The following is a 13,146-nucleotide window of genomic DNA, read 5'->3' as shown; positions in this document are numbered from 1 at the left end:
TGCACATGGAACATTCTCCAGAATAGACCACATCCTCGGTCCTAAATCAGGTCTCAATCGGTATCAAAAAATTGGGATCACTCCCTGCATATTTTCAGACCACAATGCTCTGAAGTTAGAACTCAATCACAAGAGGAAATTTGGAAAGAACCCAAATACATGGAGACTAAACAGCATTCTTCTAAAGAATGCAACCAGGAAATTAAAGAAGAATTGAAAAAATTCATGGAAACAAATGATAATGAAAACACAACAGTTCAAAATCTGTGGGACACAACAAAGGCAGTCCTGAGAGGAAAATATATAGCAGTTCAAGCCTTTCTCAAGAAACAAGAAAGGTCTCAAATATACAACCTAACCCTACACCTAAAGGAGCTGGAGAAAGAAAACAAAGAAAGCCTAAACCCAGCAGGAGAAGAGAAATCATAAAGATCAGAGCAGAAATCAATGAAATAGAAACTAAAAAAAAAAAAAAAAAAAAAAAAAAAAACAATAGAACAAATCAACGAAACTAGGAGCTGGTTCTTTGAAAGAATTAATAAGATTGACAAACCCCTGGCCAGACTTATCAAAAAGAAAAGAGAAAGGACCCAAATAAATAAAATCATGAATGAAAGGGGAGAGATCACAACCAACAACAAAAGAAATACAAACAATTATAAGAACATACTATGAGCAACTCTATGCCAACAAATTATACAATCTGGAAGAAATGGATACATTTCTAGAGACATATAAACTACCACAACTGAATCAGGAAGAAATAGAAAACCTGAACAGACCCATAACCAGTAAGGAGATTGAAACAGTCATCAAAAATCTCCAAACAAACAAAAGCTCAGGGCCAGACGGCTTCCCAGGGGAATTCTACCAAACATTTAAAGAAGAACTAATTCCTATTCTCCTGAAACTGTTCCAAAAAATAGAAATGGAAGGAAAACTTCCAAACTCATTTTATGAGGCCAGCATCGCCTTGATCCCCAAACCAGACAAGGATCCCATCAAAAAAGAGAATTACAGACCGATATCCTTGATGAACACAGATGCAAAAATTCTCACCAAAATACGAGCCAATAGGATCCAACAGTACATTAAAAAAGATTATTCACTACGACCAAGTGGGATTTATTCCAGGGCTGCAAGTTTGGTTCAACATCTGCAAATCAATCAATGTGATACAATACATTAATAAAAGAAAGAATAAGAACCATATGATACTCTCAATAGATGGTGAAAAAGCATTTGACAAAGTGCAGCATCCCTTCCTGAATAAAACTCTTCAAAGTGTGGGGATAGAGGGCACATACCTCAATATTATCAAAGCCATCTATGAAAAACCCACTGCAAATATCATTCTCAATGGAGAAAAATTGAAAGCTTTTCCGCTCAAGTCAGGAACATGGCAGGGATGTCCATTATCACCACTGCTGTTCAACATAGTACTAGAAGTCCTAGCCTTAGCAATCAGACAACAAAAAGAAATTAAAGGCATCCAAATCGGCAAAGAAGAAGTCAAACTATCACTCTTTGCAGATGATATGATACTATATGTGGAAAACCCAAAAGGCTCCACTCCAAAACTGCTAGAACTTGTACAGGAATTCAGTAAAGTGTCAGGATATAAAGTCAATGCACAGAAGTCAGTTGTATATCTTTACACTAACAATAAGACAGAAGAAAGAGAAATTAAGGAGTCAGTCCCATTTACAACTGCACCCAAAACCATAAGATACATAGGAATAAACCTAACCAAAGAGGCTAAGAATCTATACTCAGAAAACTATAAAGTACTCATGAAAGAAATTAAGGAAGACACAAAGGAATGGAAAAATGTTCCATGCTCATGGATTGGAAGAACAAATATTGTGAAAATGTCTATTCTACCTAAAGCAATCTACATATTTAATGCAATCCCTATCAAAATCCCATCCATGTTTTTCAAAGAAATAGGAACAAACAATCCTAAATTTATATGGAACCAGAAAATACCTTGAATAGCCAAAGGAATATTGAAAAAGAAAGGCAAAGTTGGTGGCAACACAATTCCAGACTTCAAGTTCTATTACAAAGCTGTCATCATCAAGACAGCATGGTACTGGCACAAAAACAGACACATAGATCAATGGAACAGAATAGAGAGCCTAGAAATAGACCCTCAACTCTATGGTCAACTAATTTTTGACAAAGCAGGAAGGAATGTCCAATGGAAAAAAGACAGCCTCTTCAGCAAATGGTGCTGGGAAAATTGGACAGCCACATGCAGAAAAATGAAATTGGACTATTTCCTTACACCATACATGAAAATAGACTCAAAATGGATGAAGGACCTCAATGTGAGAAAGGAATCCATCAAAATCCTTGAGGAGAACACAGGCAGCAACCTCTTCGACCTCAGCCGCAGCATCATCTTCCTAGGAACATCGCCAAAGGCAAGGGAAGCAAGGACAAAAACGAACTATTGGGACTTCATCCAGATCAAAAGCTTTTGCACAGCAAAGGAAACAGTTAGCAAAATCAAAAGACAACTGAGAGAATGGGAGAAGATATTTGCAAATGACATATCAGATAAAGGGTTAGTATCCAAAATCTATAAAGAGCTTATCAAACTCAACACCCAAAGAACAAATAATCCAATCAAGAAATGGGCGGAGGACATGAACAGACATTTCTGCAAAGAAGACATCCAGATGGCCAACCTACACATGAAAAAATGCTCCACATCACTCGGCATCAGGGAAATAGAAATCAAAACCACAATGAGATACCACCTCACACCAGTCAGAATGGCTAAAATTAACAAGTCAAGAAATGACAGATGGTGGCGAGGATGCAAAGAGAGGGGAACCCTCCTACACTGTTGGTGGGAATGCAAGCTGGTGCAACCACTCTGGAAAACTGTGTGGAGCTTCCTCAAAAACCTTTAAATAGAGCTACCCTATGACCCAGCGATTGCAGTACTAGGTATATATCCTAAAGATACAAACGTGGTGCTCCGAAGCGGCACGTGCACCCGAATGTTTATAGTAGCAATGTCCACAATAGCCAAACTATAGAAAGAACCTAGATGTCCATCAACAGATGAATGGATCAAGAAGATGTGGTATATATACACAATGGAATACTATGCAGCCATCAAAAGAAATGAAATCTTGCCATTTGTGATGATGTGGATGGAACTAGAGGGTATTATGCTTAGCAGAATAAGTCAATTGGAGAAAGACAACTATCATACGATCTCCCTGATATGAGGAAGTGGAGATGCAATGTGGGGAGTGTGGAGGGTAGAGAAAGAAAAAATGAAAGAAGATGGGATTGGGAGGGAGACAAACCATAAAAGACTCAATCTCAAAAAACAGACTGAGGGTTGCTGGGGGAGGGGGGATGGGAGAGGGTGGTGGGGATATGGACATTGGGGAAGGTATGTGCTATGATGAGTGCTGTGAAATGTGTAAACCTGGCGATTCACAGACCTGTACCCCTGGGGATCAAAATACGTTATATGTTTATTAAAAATAAATTAATTAATTAATTTTAAAAAGAACATAACAGGACAGCAATACTTGAGATAAAGAAGGTCATTATTTAACGACAAAAAGGAAATTTCTCAGGAAACTATTAATCTCGAACCTATATATAACTAACAGCATAGCCTCAAAATACATAAAATGTAAGTGGAATTTCTATTCAATGCTACTCCTGTTGAATGGTTGAAAACAAAATTTCTACCTTGTAGAAATGGAATTAAGCATTAGCACATACAAGAACTCTTGTCTAAAATTAGCTTTTAAATTTTTTGTATTATGAGCAAACTCTAGTTGCTCTGTTTAAGTTATCTCAGATACATACATAAACACACATACATATTGCTTTAACATACAAAGTACCCAAGAATATGTCTAACGTAGGCAACTTCTCAAGGTGCTTAGAATGGGAAAGTGTGACTGCATTAAATCACAGACACTTTCCTGCACATCATGGGCATAGAAACAACTAAATCTGTCCATATGTCAGTGATGATTTCAAAGGAAGCTACCTACATATTCATTAAATATTTCTTAGTACTGTCAGTTATCAGATTGAGTTTATTAAGATTTCACAAGAATGAAAGTCATAAGATATATTCACTGTAAAAGTTTATAATTGAGAAAGTTGGCAAGTTCCTTTGGCTTCCCTTGGCTAAGCTGAATCCCAGAATTCTATTTAAGTTACATTTTTCTGAAAACTGACTCATGCCCTCTGCTGTCCATTTATTGAATATCAATTATTAAATAAAGTAAAATCTTCATCAGCATTTACATTTACATAGTAAGAAATCCTTCAACTATTTCATTATTTGAGTTAGTTTTAGGAAACAATGTATTTTAAGAAGTGCTTTTAAAACTTTTAAATTATAAATGTAATATATGTTTATTATTGAAAACACACAAAAAAAGAAATAATTCATTATTTTACTACTTGGATATTACCATTGTTACCAAGTTGAAATTGTTTCCACGGGATATATTTTTTAAAACACAATTTTATTTTATGAGACAAGATGGGATTGGGAGGGAAACAAACCATAACAGAATCTCCATCTTACAAAACAAACTGAGGATTGTGGGGGGTAGGGAAGGGGTTAGGAGAGGGTGGTGAGGTTATGGACATTGGGGAGGGTATGTGCTATGGTGAGTGCTGTGAAGTGTGTAAACCTGGCAAATCAAAGACCTGTACCCCTGGGGCTAATAATACATTATATGTTAATAAAAAATTAAAAATTATTAAAAAATAATAAAATAAAATAAAAAATTTAAATTATTATTGTCGGGGCACCTGGGCGGCTCAGTTGGCTGAGCGACTGCCTTTGGCTTCGGTCATGATCCTGGAGTCAGGCTCCCCGCTCAGCAAGGGAGTCTGCTTCTCCTGCTGACCTCTCTCCTCTCATGCTCTCTCTCTCTTATTCCCTCTCTCTCTCCCTCTCAAATAAATAAAACCTTTAAAAAAATAAAATTATTATCATTATTATACAATTGGGATCATACTAAACATACAATTGGCATTCTACTCTTTTCACTTAATATTACCGTGAGATAATAGGAAAAAATATATGATGATCTCTCCTTGGCTCCTGGCACAGGGCTCCTGAAACCCTTGTAATTTCTGGAGATGATAGAAATGTCTTTTGTTCTAGTGAGGTGACTTTGGGTGGCTCTTAGATGGCTCTGGGATGAGGGTTGGTCACTGGAGAGTATGAACCATGATAAGAAGGTTGGAGTTTTCAGCTCTGCACCAGTCTCCTAAGAAGAAAGAAGGGCTAAAAATGGAATTAAGGATCCATCATATCTACATGATGAAGCCTCCATGAAAATCCCAATAGTATGGGGTTTGTAGAGCTTCCATTTAGGCAAACACATTCACACAAGGAGAGAGACACACCCCAACTCCAGGGAGACAGAAGGTCCTGTTCTCAGAACCCTGCCAGACCTCATACTATCTCTTTCTTCATTTGGAGATTATCTATCTATCTATCTATCCATATTCATTTTCATCAAATCTTTTAATAAACCGGTAAACATGTTTTCCTGAGTTCTGAGAACCATTCTGGCAAGTTCATCAAAACTGTGAAGGCGGTTGTGGGAACCTCTGATTTGTAGGCAAACCAGACAGAAGTTGTGGGTAACCTAAGGACCCACTACTTGTAATTAGCATCTCAAGTGGGTAAGAGCAGTCTTGTAGAACTGAGTTCTTACCCTGTGGGATCTGACACTATTTGCAGGTACATAGTGTCAGAATAGAGTCAAACTGTAGAACACCCTGCTGGTTTCTTGGACCCTTCAGACACGTGGTAGCCAAAAGTGTCAGAAGAAGTGTTATGAGTGTGGTAGTAGTGTGAGAGTAAAGAAGAAACACGCAGAATAAGAACTGGATGATTTTCCTTTACAATTATATTATAGAAGTGCTCCCACATCACTGAGTAGTCTTCAAAATATAATTTTTGAATTGCTGCAGAATATTCCAGATGTATACTGATTTACATAATACCCTACTATTTTTGGACATTTAAGTTACTTCATTATTTTAGTATCATAAGTAGAACAAAACTCCTTGAATATAAGTTTTTTTTTAATGTCCCTAATTTTATGCTTACATTAAATCCCCAAAAGTACAATTTCCAAGTCATGGATACACATATTTTTCAAGTGCTTTATTCATACTGCTGAAATGAACTCTGGAAAGTTTTTAACCACTTATGCGCCACCAGCAGCATGTCTATGTATACATCATGAACATATACTGCTGGTGGGTGTGTCAGTTACTATAAACTTTTCCCCCTTAAGAGTTTACTTATAAGGTATTTTTACAACTTCAGTTGAAAAAAAAAGAACATAGGAATGAAAAGTTATTTATGATTCTTCATTCATTTGATGAATAATTACTTTTCTTCAAAGGGGTCAGGAGGATAGAGGAACTTTTAGTAGAGTGGGAAGAGGGCCAGACTCTCTAATTGTTTAATTTTAATCTTTCTGAATTTGTTTCCTCATCTATAATGTGAGGAAAATAATACTTGCTCTGCTGAACTGAGCGTTTTATGAGGATACTACAAGATGACACATGTGAACATGCTTTGAAAACTATAATGTCACACAGATGGAAGGCAGTATTTTTATTAGTGGTCATTGATTGACATGTGGACAGATTTAATACAAAAGTAATGTATCAATAAAAAATTTTTTTAAAGTATCAATAACTTTTTAATATCCTATATTAATCTTATATCATTTTCTCCAGTTTCAAGTTAATGTAATCAGAAAAATAGCATTTCAGTCAATTTTCTTTAGTTTTGTTTGAAAATAATCAAACAAAGATTTTGCCACAGAGACAATTATGGTTCATGTGCCAATTCCATGAACTTGGTTTGTCTCAGAAAAGGAAATCTCACCACAGAAACAAAATAATCTTCTAGGTATTTATTCCTATTTAATCTAAAAATATTTGGCATGTGTACAACAAATGTGAGTGCATTCTCAATTTGCTTAAACAAATGTCTTTTTCAAAAATTTTCGAAGTTATCCCCATGGGTTTTCATTAAAAAGACACTTTGAAGATCAGTCTGAATAATTATGACCAAATGAAACACAAAGTCAAGGACAGAGCTAGTATTCAGTGGGAATTTGGTGGACCTAAAAGCTAGCAGTTATCATAAGCCTTCACTAACTAGGAAGGAGAATAGGAGGGAGAAAGAACTAGGAGGACAGAAAAGAGGAAAGGATAACTTATGAAAACACTGAATTTTATAAAAAAGATAATGGCTAGTGGAAAACTCTGTGACTTGGGCCCACGAGTCCATCTCTCTATCGCTACCTCCCAGTATATCGTTACTGCATTTTTGCCAAGAGCTTCGGGGTTTTTGTTTTTGTTTTTGTTTTTCTTCAAGATTTATATTTGTATGAGAGAGAGAGAGAGAGAGAGCGAGCGCTGATCTGATCCTTGCAAAAACTCTTTGAGGCAAAATAAGGAAAGTAATACTGATCTCATTTTAAGGGAAAGCAGTTAAAACCCTGTCCAACGACTGGCTTAGGATTACTTAGGATCAGGAAGGAGGGAGGACTCTAATGCTATTCCTATACTTGGTATCAAAGAGGGATCCACCAAAAAACACCAGCCTGGGGCGCCTGGCTGGCTCAGTCCCTTAAGCGTTGGTCTTGGGCTCTGGTCAAGATCCCAGCGTCCTGCAATCGAGTCCCACTGCTTCTCCTTCTGCCTTTATTAAAAAGAATTTAATAAAAACCCCACCAATCTGGCTCTTTATTTTCCTGCTGAGGGATTTTCCATATAAGGGTACCCTGCACTATTTTAGTGAAGTTTGGATCTAATCTCCCACTGTAGTTTGCATCTAGTTCTCACCTCCCCCCCCCCTTTTTTTTTAAGATTTTATTTATTCTGAGAGAGAGCACGCGCATGGGAAGGAGCAGCTGGAGAAAGAGATTCCCCTTTGGGGAGGGAATCGGAGGTAGGACTCAATCCCAGGATCCTTGGATTCTGACCTGAGTGGAAGACAGACGCTTAACCGACTGAGCCACCCAGGCGCCCCTAGTTCTCACCTTTTAAAAGCGCAGTTTCTTACCCCTTGACTTGGTCCTGATCCTTATTTAAGTTCCTATTTTTCTTGGTAGATTAGGACCTCCAAGCTCTCACTCCGAAGCTCCACCCTCTCCAAAGTCGCGTCCTCGGTATCCAAGGAACCATGCGGTCCTGCCCACATTGCTCCTTCCGCGCTTTTCATTGGCCCGTTGGATTCCCAAATAGAGTCCACCCTCTCCCCTCCAGTTCCTCCAATCGCTAATGGGCTTCAGGCAAGAGCGCGCACCTTCTGAGTTCGGGTAACACCTGCTCTTACTCCAATACCCTGCGCATTGCCTCTTGGGATATGTAGTTTCCAAGCTGCCCGGAGCCCCATGTCCTCTCGTTCCTTTAGAACTACGTATCCCATGCGCCTTTGCGAAAGAGGAGGGCGCGGGCAAGGCGTGCGGGTCAAGAGGGGTTTACAGCTTTGAAATTCCAACCCGCCGGGGAGGCGTGTGCGGCTGAGGTTTAAATTGCCAAAGAAAGTGAGCAGTTTTGCTTCAGCAAATCTTCGCAGATGTCTCCCTTTTGACTTGAGCCGTGCCAGTGGTCAAGTAGACTGGCCGTGGCGAGACTGGCCTACGGCTGAGGTGACTTGAGGGAGCGCGAGAGGGGTGCGCCATGTTCGCCCCCGGCTCGGGCTGGGGATTTGGCTGCCTCTGGCTCAGCCAGTTCCGAGTTGGGGCCCGCAGAGCTGCGGGGCGCTGGGCTTGTCGGGCTGGCCCGGCCCGGCGGTACAGCTCTGGTGGGGGCGAGCGCCAGCCCGGGTCGGAGCCCGCGGTCTCCCCGCCAGGCCTCGCATGCCACACTCTGAAGGAGTGGACGCTGCTGGTGAGCCCGTTCGGTCGGCTGCGGGCGCGGCTTCCGTGCCATTTGGCCGTGAGGCCCCTGGACCCCCTTACCTATCCGGACGGCGACCGCGTGCTGGTTGCGGTGAGGGCAGCGGAGGGCGGGACGCGGGACCTGGCCGGCCTGCTGGTGAAGTACGACGAGGCGCTGAAGGAGGTAGCCATTGTGTCTGACACCATCGACCCTCAGGCGTCCGTGGAGGTGAACGCGCCCCTGAAGTTTGGCAAGTGAAGTGAAGTGAAAAAGGGTTTGGGTCCCAGGGCACAGACGGCGAACTTCTGAAATTAAGCAGATGTGCACTTTTAATGGGTCCCCTTGGATCTGACTTTGTAACCCAATATACTTACGCCCCAAGGAACCTGCCTCCTTTTCTGTTGTACTTTGAGCTTCCTAGTGAAAGGTAGACATCAGGTTCCCAAAGATCGGAATTTTATAAACCAATGAAAACATCGTTTGGAATAATCTAAATCAACTATTATTTGTGGAACCCTTATGTTCTCCTTTGGCACGTGGTTCCTATTTCTCTATTTCACCGCACTTTGTCAATAGCAAAGTGGTTTGTATTTCAGGATTGAACTTTCTTGATAATCCATTCACATTTCCCCTTGCATATACACAGCCTGGGGTCTGTTCCAAATCAGCTCTGTCTGTAGGATGTTCCATATCTAACCTGGACCAAGTGTTGGGTCTCACGTAGGCATCTGGCTTCCTACTGATACATCTCCATCGTAAATTACCCGTGAGTAGCAGTCTTGAAAAAATACAAACACAATCACATAGTAAAACCGCACGGTGGACCGTTTGACAATGCCTACAGTGTTCTAGGTATTTGGGGTCCATAATATTTATCAAATGCAAGCCAGTGTGTACACAGCATTTTTCTAGTAAAGTGTCCCCAGGCTCTCCTTCCTGGGACAGAAGGATGATACTAATGATCATCACAGCAGCCAATACCTCCAAGATAATCTTTTCTAATCCTTAAAATCGCACCATAAAGTAGATACAGTTATTGGCACTGTTTCACATAAGGAAACTGAGATACAGCAAGGTTCATGAAGTATTTATTGTGGGTGAAAAATCCATGCCTTCATGAAACTTATATTCTAATGGAAGTATATTAAAAAAACTATGTTCTCTCTCAGATATAAAGTGGTGGAGCTGAAATGTGAACTGACTGGAGTCTGCTCAACCATGATGGTTTACTGCTTCTCAACTTCTTTAAACTAGCCTAGATGAATAAAAGACCCTGACCTCAAAATATGACAATCTGGGGTGGGGAGGAAGATTTGTCAATATATTATCATAGTAAAAAAGGGATTGAGTATTGAAATAGAGTAAGCGAAATTTTATGGTAACACAGACAAAAGTGGAACTCTCTGTGCTGGTGACCTCAAACCTCATTATTTGTAGATTCCTCTTCCTAGAGCCAGAATCCCATTTCCAGTTTACCATTTCTAGGTGTCTATTTCACGGGCTTCTCAAATCAATATAATTCAATTTTCTTCTTATGTACTTGTTCCTCCAGTTTGTTTATACCTGTTTCTGTGAGTAAGAGTAGCATTACTGCCACTAAGTGGGCTTTTCTACCTGTTGGGGGTGGTGGGTAGAGGGCATTTATGTCCTTCTCTACATACTATGAGCGCTGCCTTACATGAAGGCTATGTTGTAACACTACTCAACTTAGTAAAAATTGGTTACTTACATTTGCATCCATTTGGGGTAAAATTATTGGTTTATATATTTTTGGATTATTACAACCAAAATATTGCTGTTTTAAAAGACTTTATAGAGACTGCCATATACAGAATTGCAAAAATTTATTTTTATGCCATAATGATTAAATTGTGTTAAGCCCCAGTGGTTTTTTTGTGGGGGGCAACAAACACAGATCTGTACTATTCCTATGATATGCTTTTAATTTATATGAGGTTTGGGAACAAATCTATAAATCCTCGTGAATATAAGAGAGAAGAGGCTAACTGGCTTATTCAGTTTACCATAATGACTTGTTAACTAGCTGTAGTTTTATTTAAGCATGTGTGTGTGTGTGTGTGTGTGTGTTTCCTATCTTTCCCAGGAATGTGTATTAATTGGAGTATCTGCCCTCTTTTACTTTTCTCCTATATCACTTTCTCTCTTTAGATGATATAGGTCAATAGAAATAACTGTTTTATTTCTAAAAGTTAGCAGGAAAGGGCACTACATTTGTCCTGTTGTTGTGGTAGAGACACCTTAGGTGCTGACAACCATGCTCTCTCCAGGGTTCAGTAATTTTATGAACATAACTGAGGAGCTGGATTTCTTAGAGGGCGCTAAAATGCTTTGGAGCTCATTAGCCATAGTACTAACTTTTTTTTCTTTTTTCATTTCTAGATTTGGATATCAAGTCATCAGGGCCTGGCTGTGTAAAAGTCCAAAATATTGAGTGTGATAATTGCAAAATTGAAACTGAGCAGGGGACTGGCATCTTACAGTCTGTTAAGGTATAAAGATTTTTCTAATTGTATTTCAATATTACTGTTTTTAAAAAACCTTAAACTTTGAGCTGCAGTGTTAAACTAACACTATTCTGAATATCATGTGTTGAGAATATTGAGTATTATTTATTCATCTCTCAGACATTTCTCGCAAAAAATTTGCCTTGAAATCAGTTCTGTTTTGAAAGTAAAGAGGTTGTAGCAACTTTGAAGGTTTTCCTCATTTATACGTTTCCTTTAGATTTCGAAGTGTACAGTGAAACTAATAATACATGCTTGGTATTCTAAGATCTTATTAAAGCAATTTTAGTGGGTTTTTTTTTTTAATGATTTTATTTATTCGACAGAGACAGCATAAGCAGGCAGAGTGGCAGACAGAGGGAGAGGGAAATAGTGGGAGAGGGAGAACCATGCTCCCCACTGAGCAGGGAACCTGATGTAGGACTCTGTCCTAGGACCCCAGGATAGTGACCTGAGCCAAAGGTCACGATTTTTAGATTCATAAACACTAATTAGAATGATTAATTTGATGCATTTAAAACGTTTTACATCATTTGTTTTGTTTTGATCACTTTTATTTGCATACTTGCCTTTAGTATCTGTTCATATGTGAACTATTTCAAATAAATGTATTTGCACAAATATCACAAAAGATTAAAGAATACCATTCTATGTCCTTTTAGCAAAATGAGATGGTTCAGGTTCTTGTTGTAAAAGATACACGATGAAGTCTTCATGTTGAATGACTAACTGGATAAGAATATTCATAGTTCCTTTTTGGCTTTAGGAATATATTGTTCACTCATCAATGCTTAACCTCAGAAAATTCATCTAGAATATCACCTTCTGAAAACTCAGTATCTTATATTTTCAGTTTCACAATCAAAATTAGAAGCTAGCTGATATAAACAAATGGAAAGATATATTTGGGATTGGAAGAATTAATATTGTTAAAATATCCTTGCTACTCAAAGCACTCCACAGATTCATTGCTATCTCTATCAAAGTGCCAATAGCATTTTTCACAGAACCAAAACAAATAATCCTAAAATTTGTGTGGAACCACAGAAGACCTTGAATAGCCAAAGTAATCTTGAGAAAGAACAAAGCTGGAGGTATCACTGTCCCAGATTTCAAGATACATTATAGAGCTGTAGTAAGGAAAACAGGCACAAAGCTGGCACAAAAATAGATACATAGATCAATGGGACAGAACAGAGAACTCAGAAATAAACCCACATCATTCATTGACCATGTATGGTCAATCTATGACAAAGGAGGCAATAATGTACAATGGAGAAAAAATAGTTTTGTCAATAAGGTGTGCTAGGAAGATTGGACAGTTACTTGTAAGAGAATAAAACTGGACAATTTTCTTGCATCATACACAAAAATAAACTCAAAATGGATTAAAGACCTAAATGTGAAACCATAAACTCTTAGAAGAAAACATAGGAAGTAATCTCTTGGACATCAGCATTAGCAATATATTTATGGATATGTTTCCTCAGACAAAGGAAACAAAAGCAAAAGCAAAACAAAAAACTATTGGGACTACACCAAAATAAAAAGGGTTTTGTACAGCAAAGGAAACCATGACTTAAACTTTCTCTCTCTCTCTCTTTTTTTTTAGAATGCAAAGTATATTATTTTTAAACTTCTAAACTTAAAAACAAAACAGCCTAGGTTAAGTGATACTTTCCAAAGTTGAATGTGC

At 38.7% G+C, this 13,146-nt stretch overlaps 2 protein-coding genes across 8 annotated transcripts in view; one reads left to right on the top strand and one right to left on the bottom strand.

Moving 5' to 3' along the window:
• CCDC146 (coiled-coil domain containing 146) overlaps positions 1–8,231 on the bottom strand; it is a 120,087-nt gene extending 111,856 nt beyond the window's left edge. Inside the window, exon 1 of one of the 5 annotated variants that reach the window (XM_013060490.2) lies at positions 8,105–8,231. The gene's annotated coding sequence lies outside the window, so the exon portion shown is untranslated. Of the gene's footprint in view, positions 1–8,081 lie in introns of all 5 variants that reach the window. The other 4 variants (XM_013060487.2, XM_013060486.2, XM_004739596.3 and 1 more) reach the window with 4 other exon arrangements.
• Positions 8,232–8,496: 265 nt separating this feature from the next.
• The window catches only part of FAM185A (family with sequence similarity 185 member A), a 59,461-nt gene continuing 54,811 nt past the window's right edge, over positions 8,497–13,146 (top strand). For all 3 annotated transcript variants that reach the window (XM_045089702.1, XM_045089703.1, XM_045089701.1), the window contains exons 1-2: positions 8,497–9,175; positions 11,326–11,435. In XM_045089702.1, the coding sequence (XP_044945637.1) occupies positions 8,725–9,175; positions 11,326–11,435 (561 nt within the window). In that variant the 5' untranslated portion in view covers positions 8,497–8,724. The remainder of the gene's footprint in view (positions 9,176–11,325; positions 11,436–13,146) is intronic.

This window comes from Mustela putorius, unplaced genomic scaffold (genome assembly GCF_011764305.1).
Source record: "Mustela putorius furo isolate JIRA1106 unplaced genomic scaffold, ASM1176430v1.1 tig00003845_pilon_pilon_pilon, whole genome shotgun sequence".
Classification (NCBI taxonomy): domain Eukaryota; kingdom Metazoa; phylum Chordata; class Mammalia; order Carnivora; family Mustelidae; genus Mustela; species Mustela putorius.
Note: the sequence above shows the minus strand (reverse complement) of the source record. Positions and strands in the feature narration are given on the sequence as shown.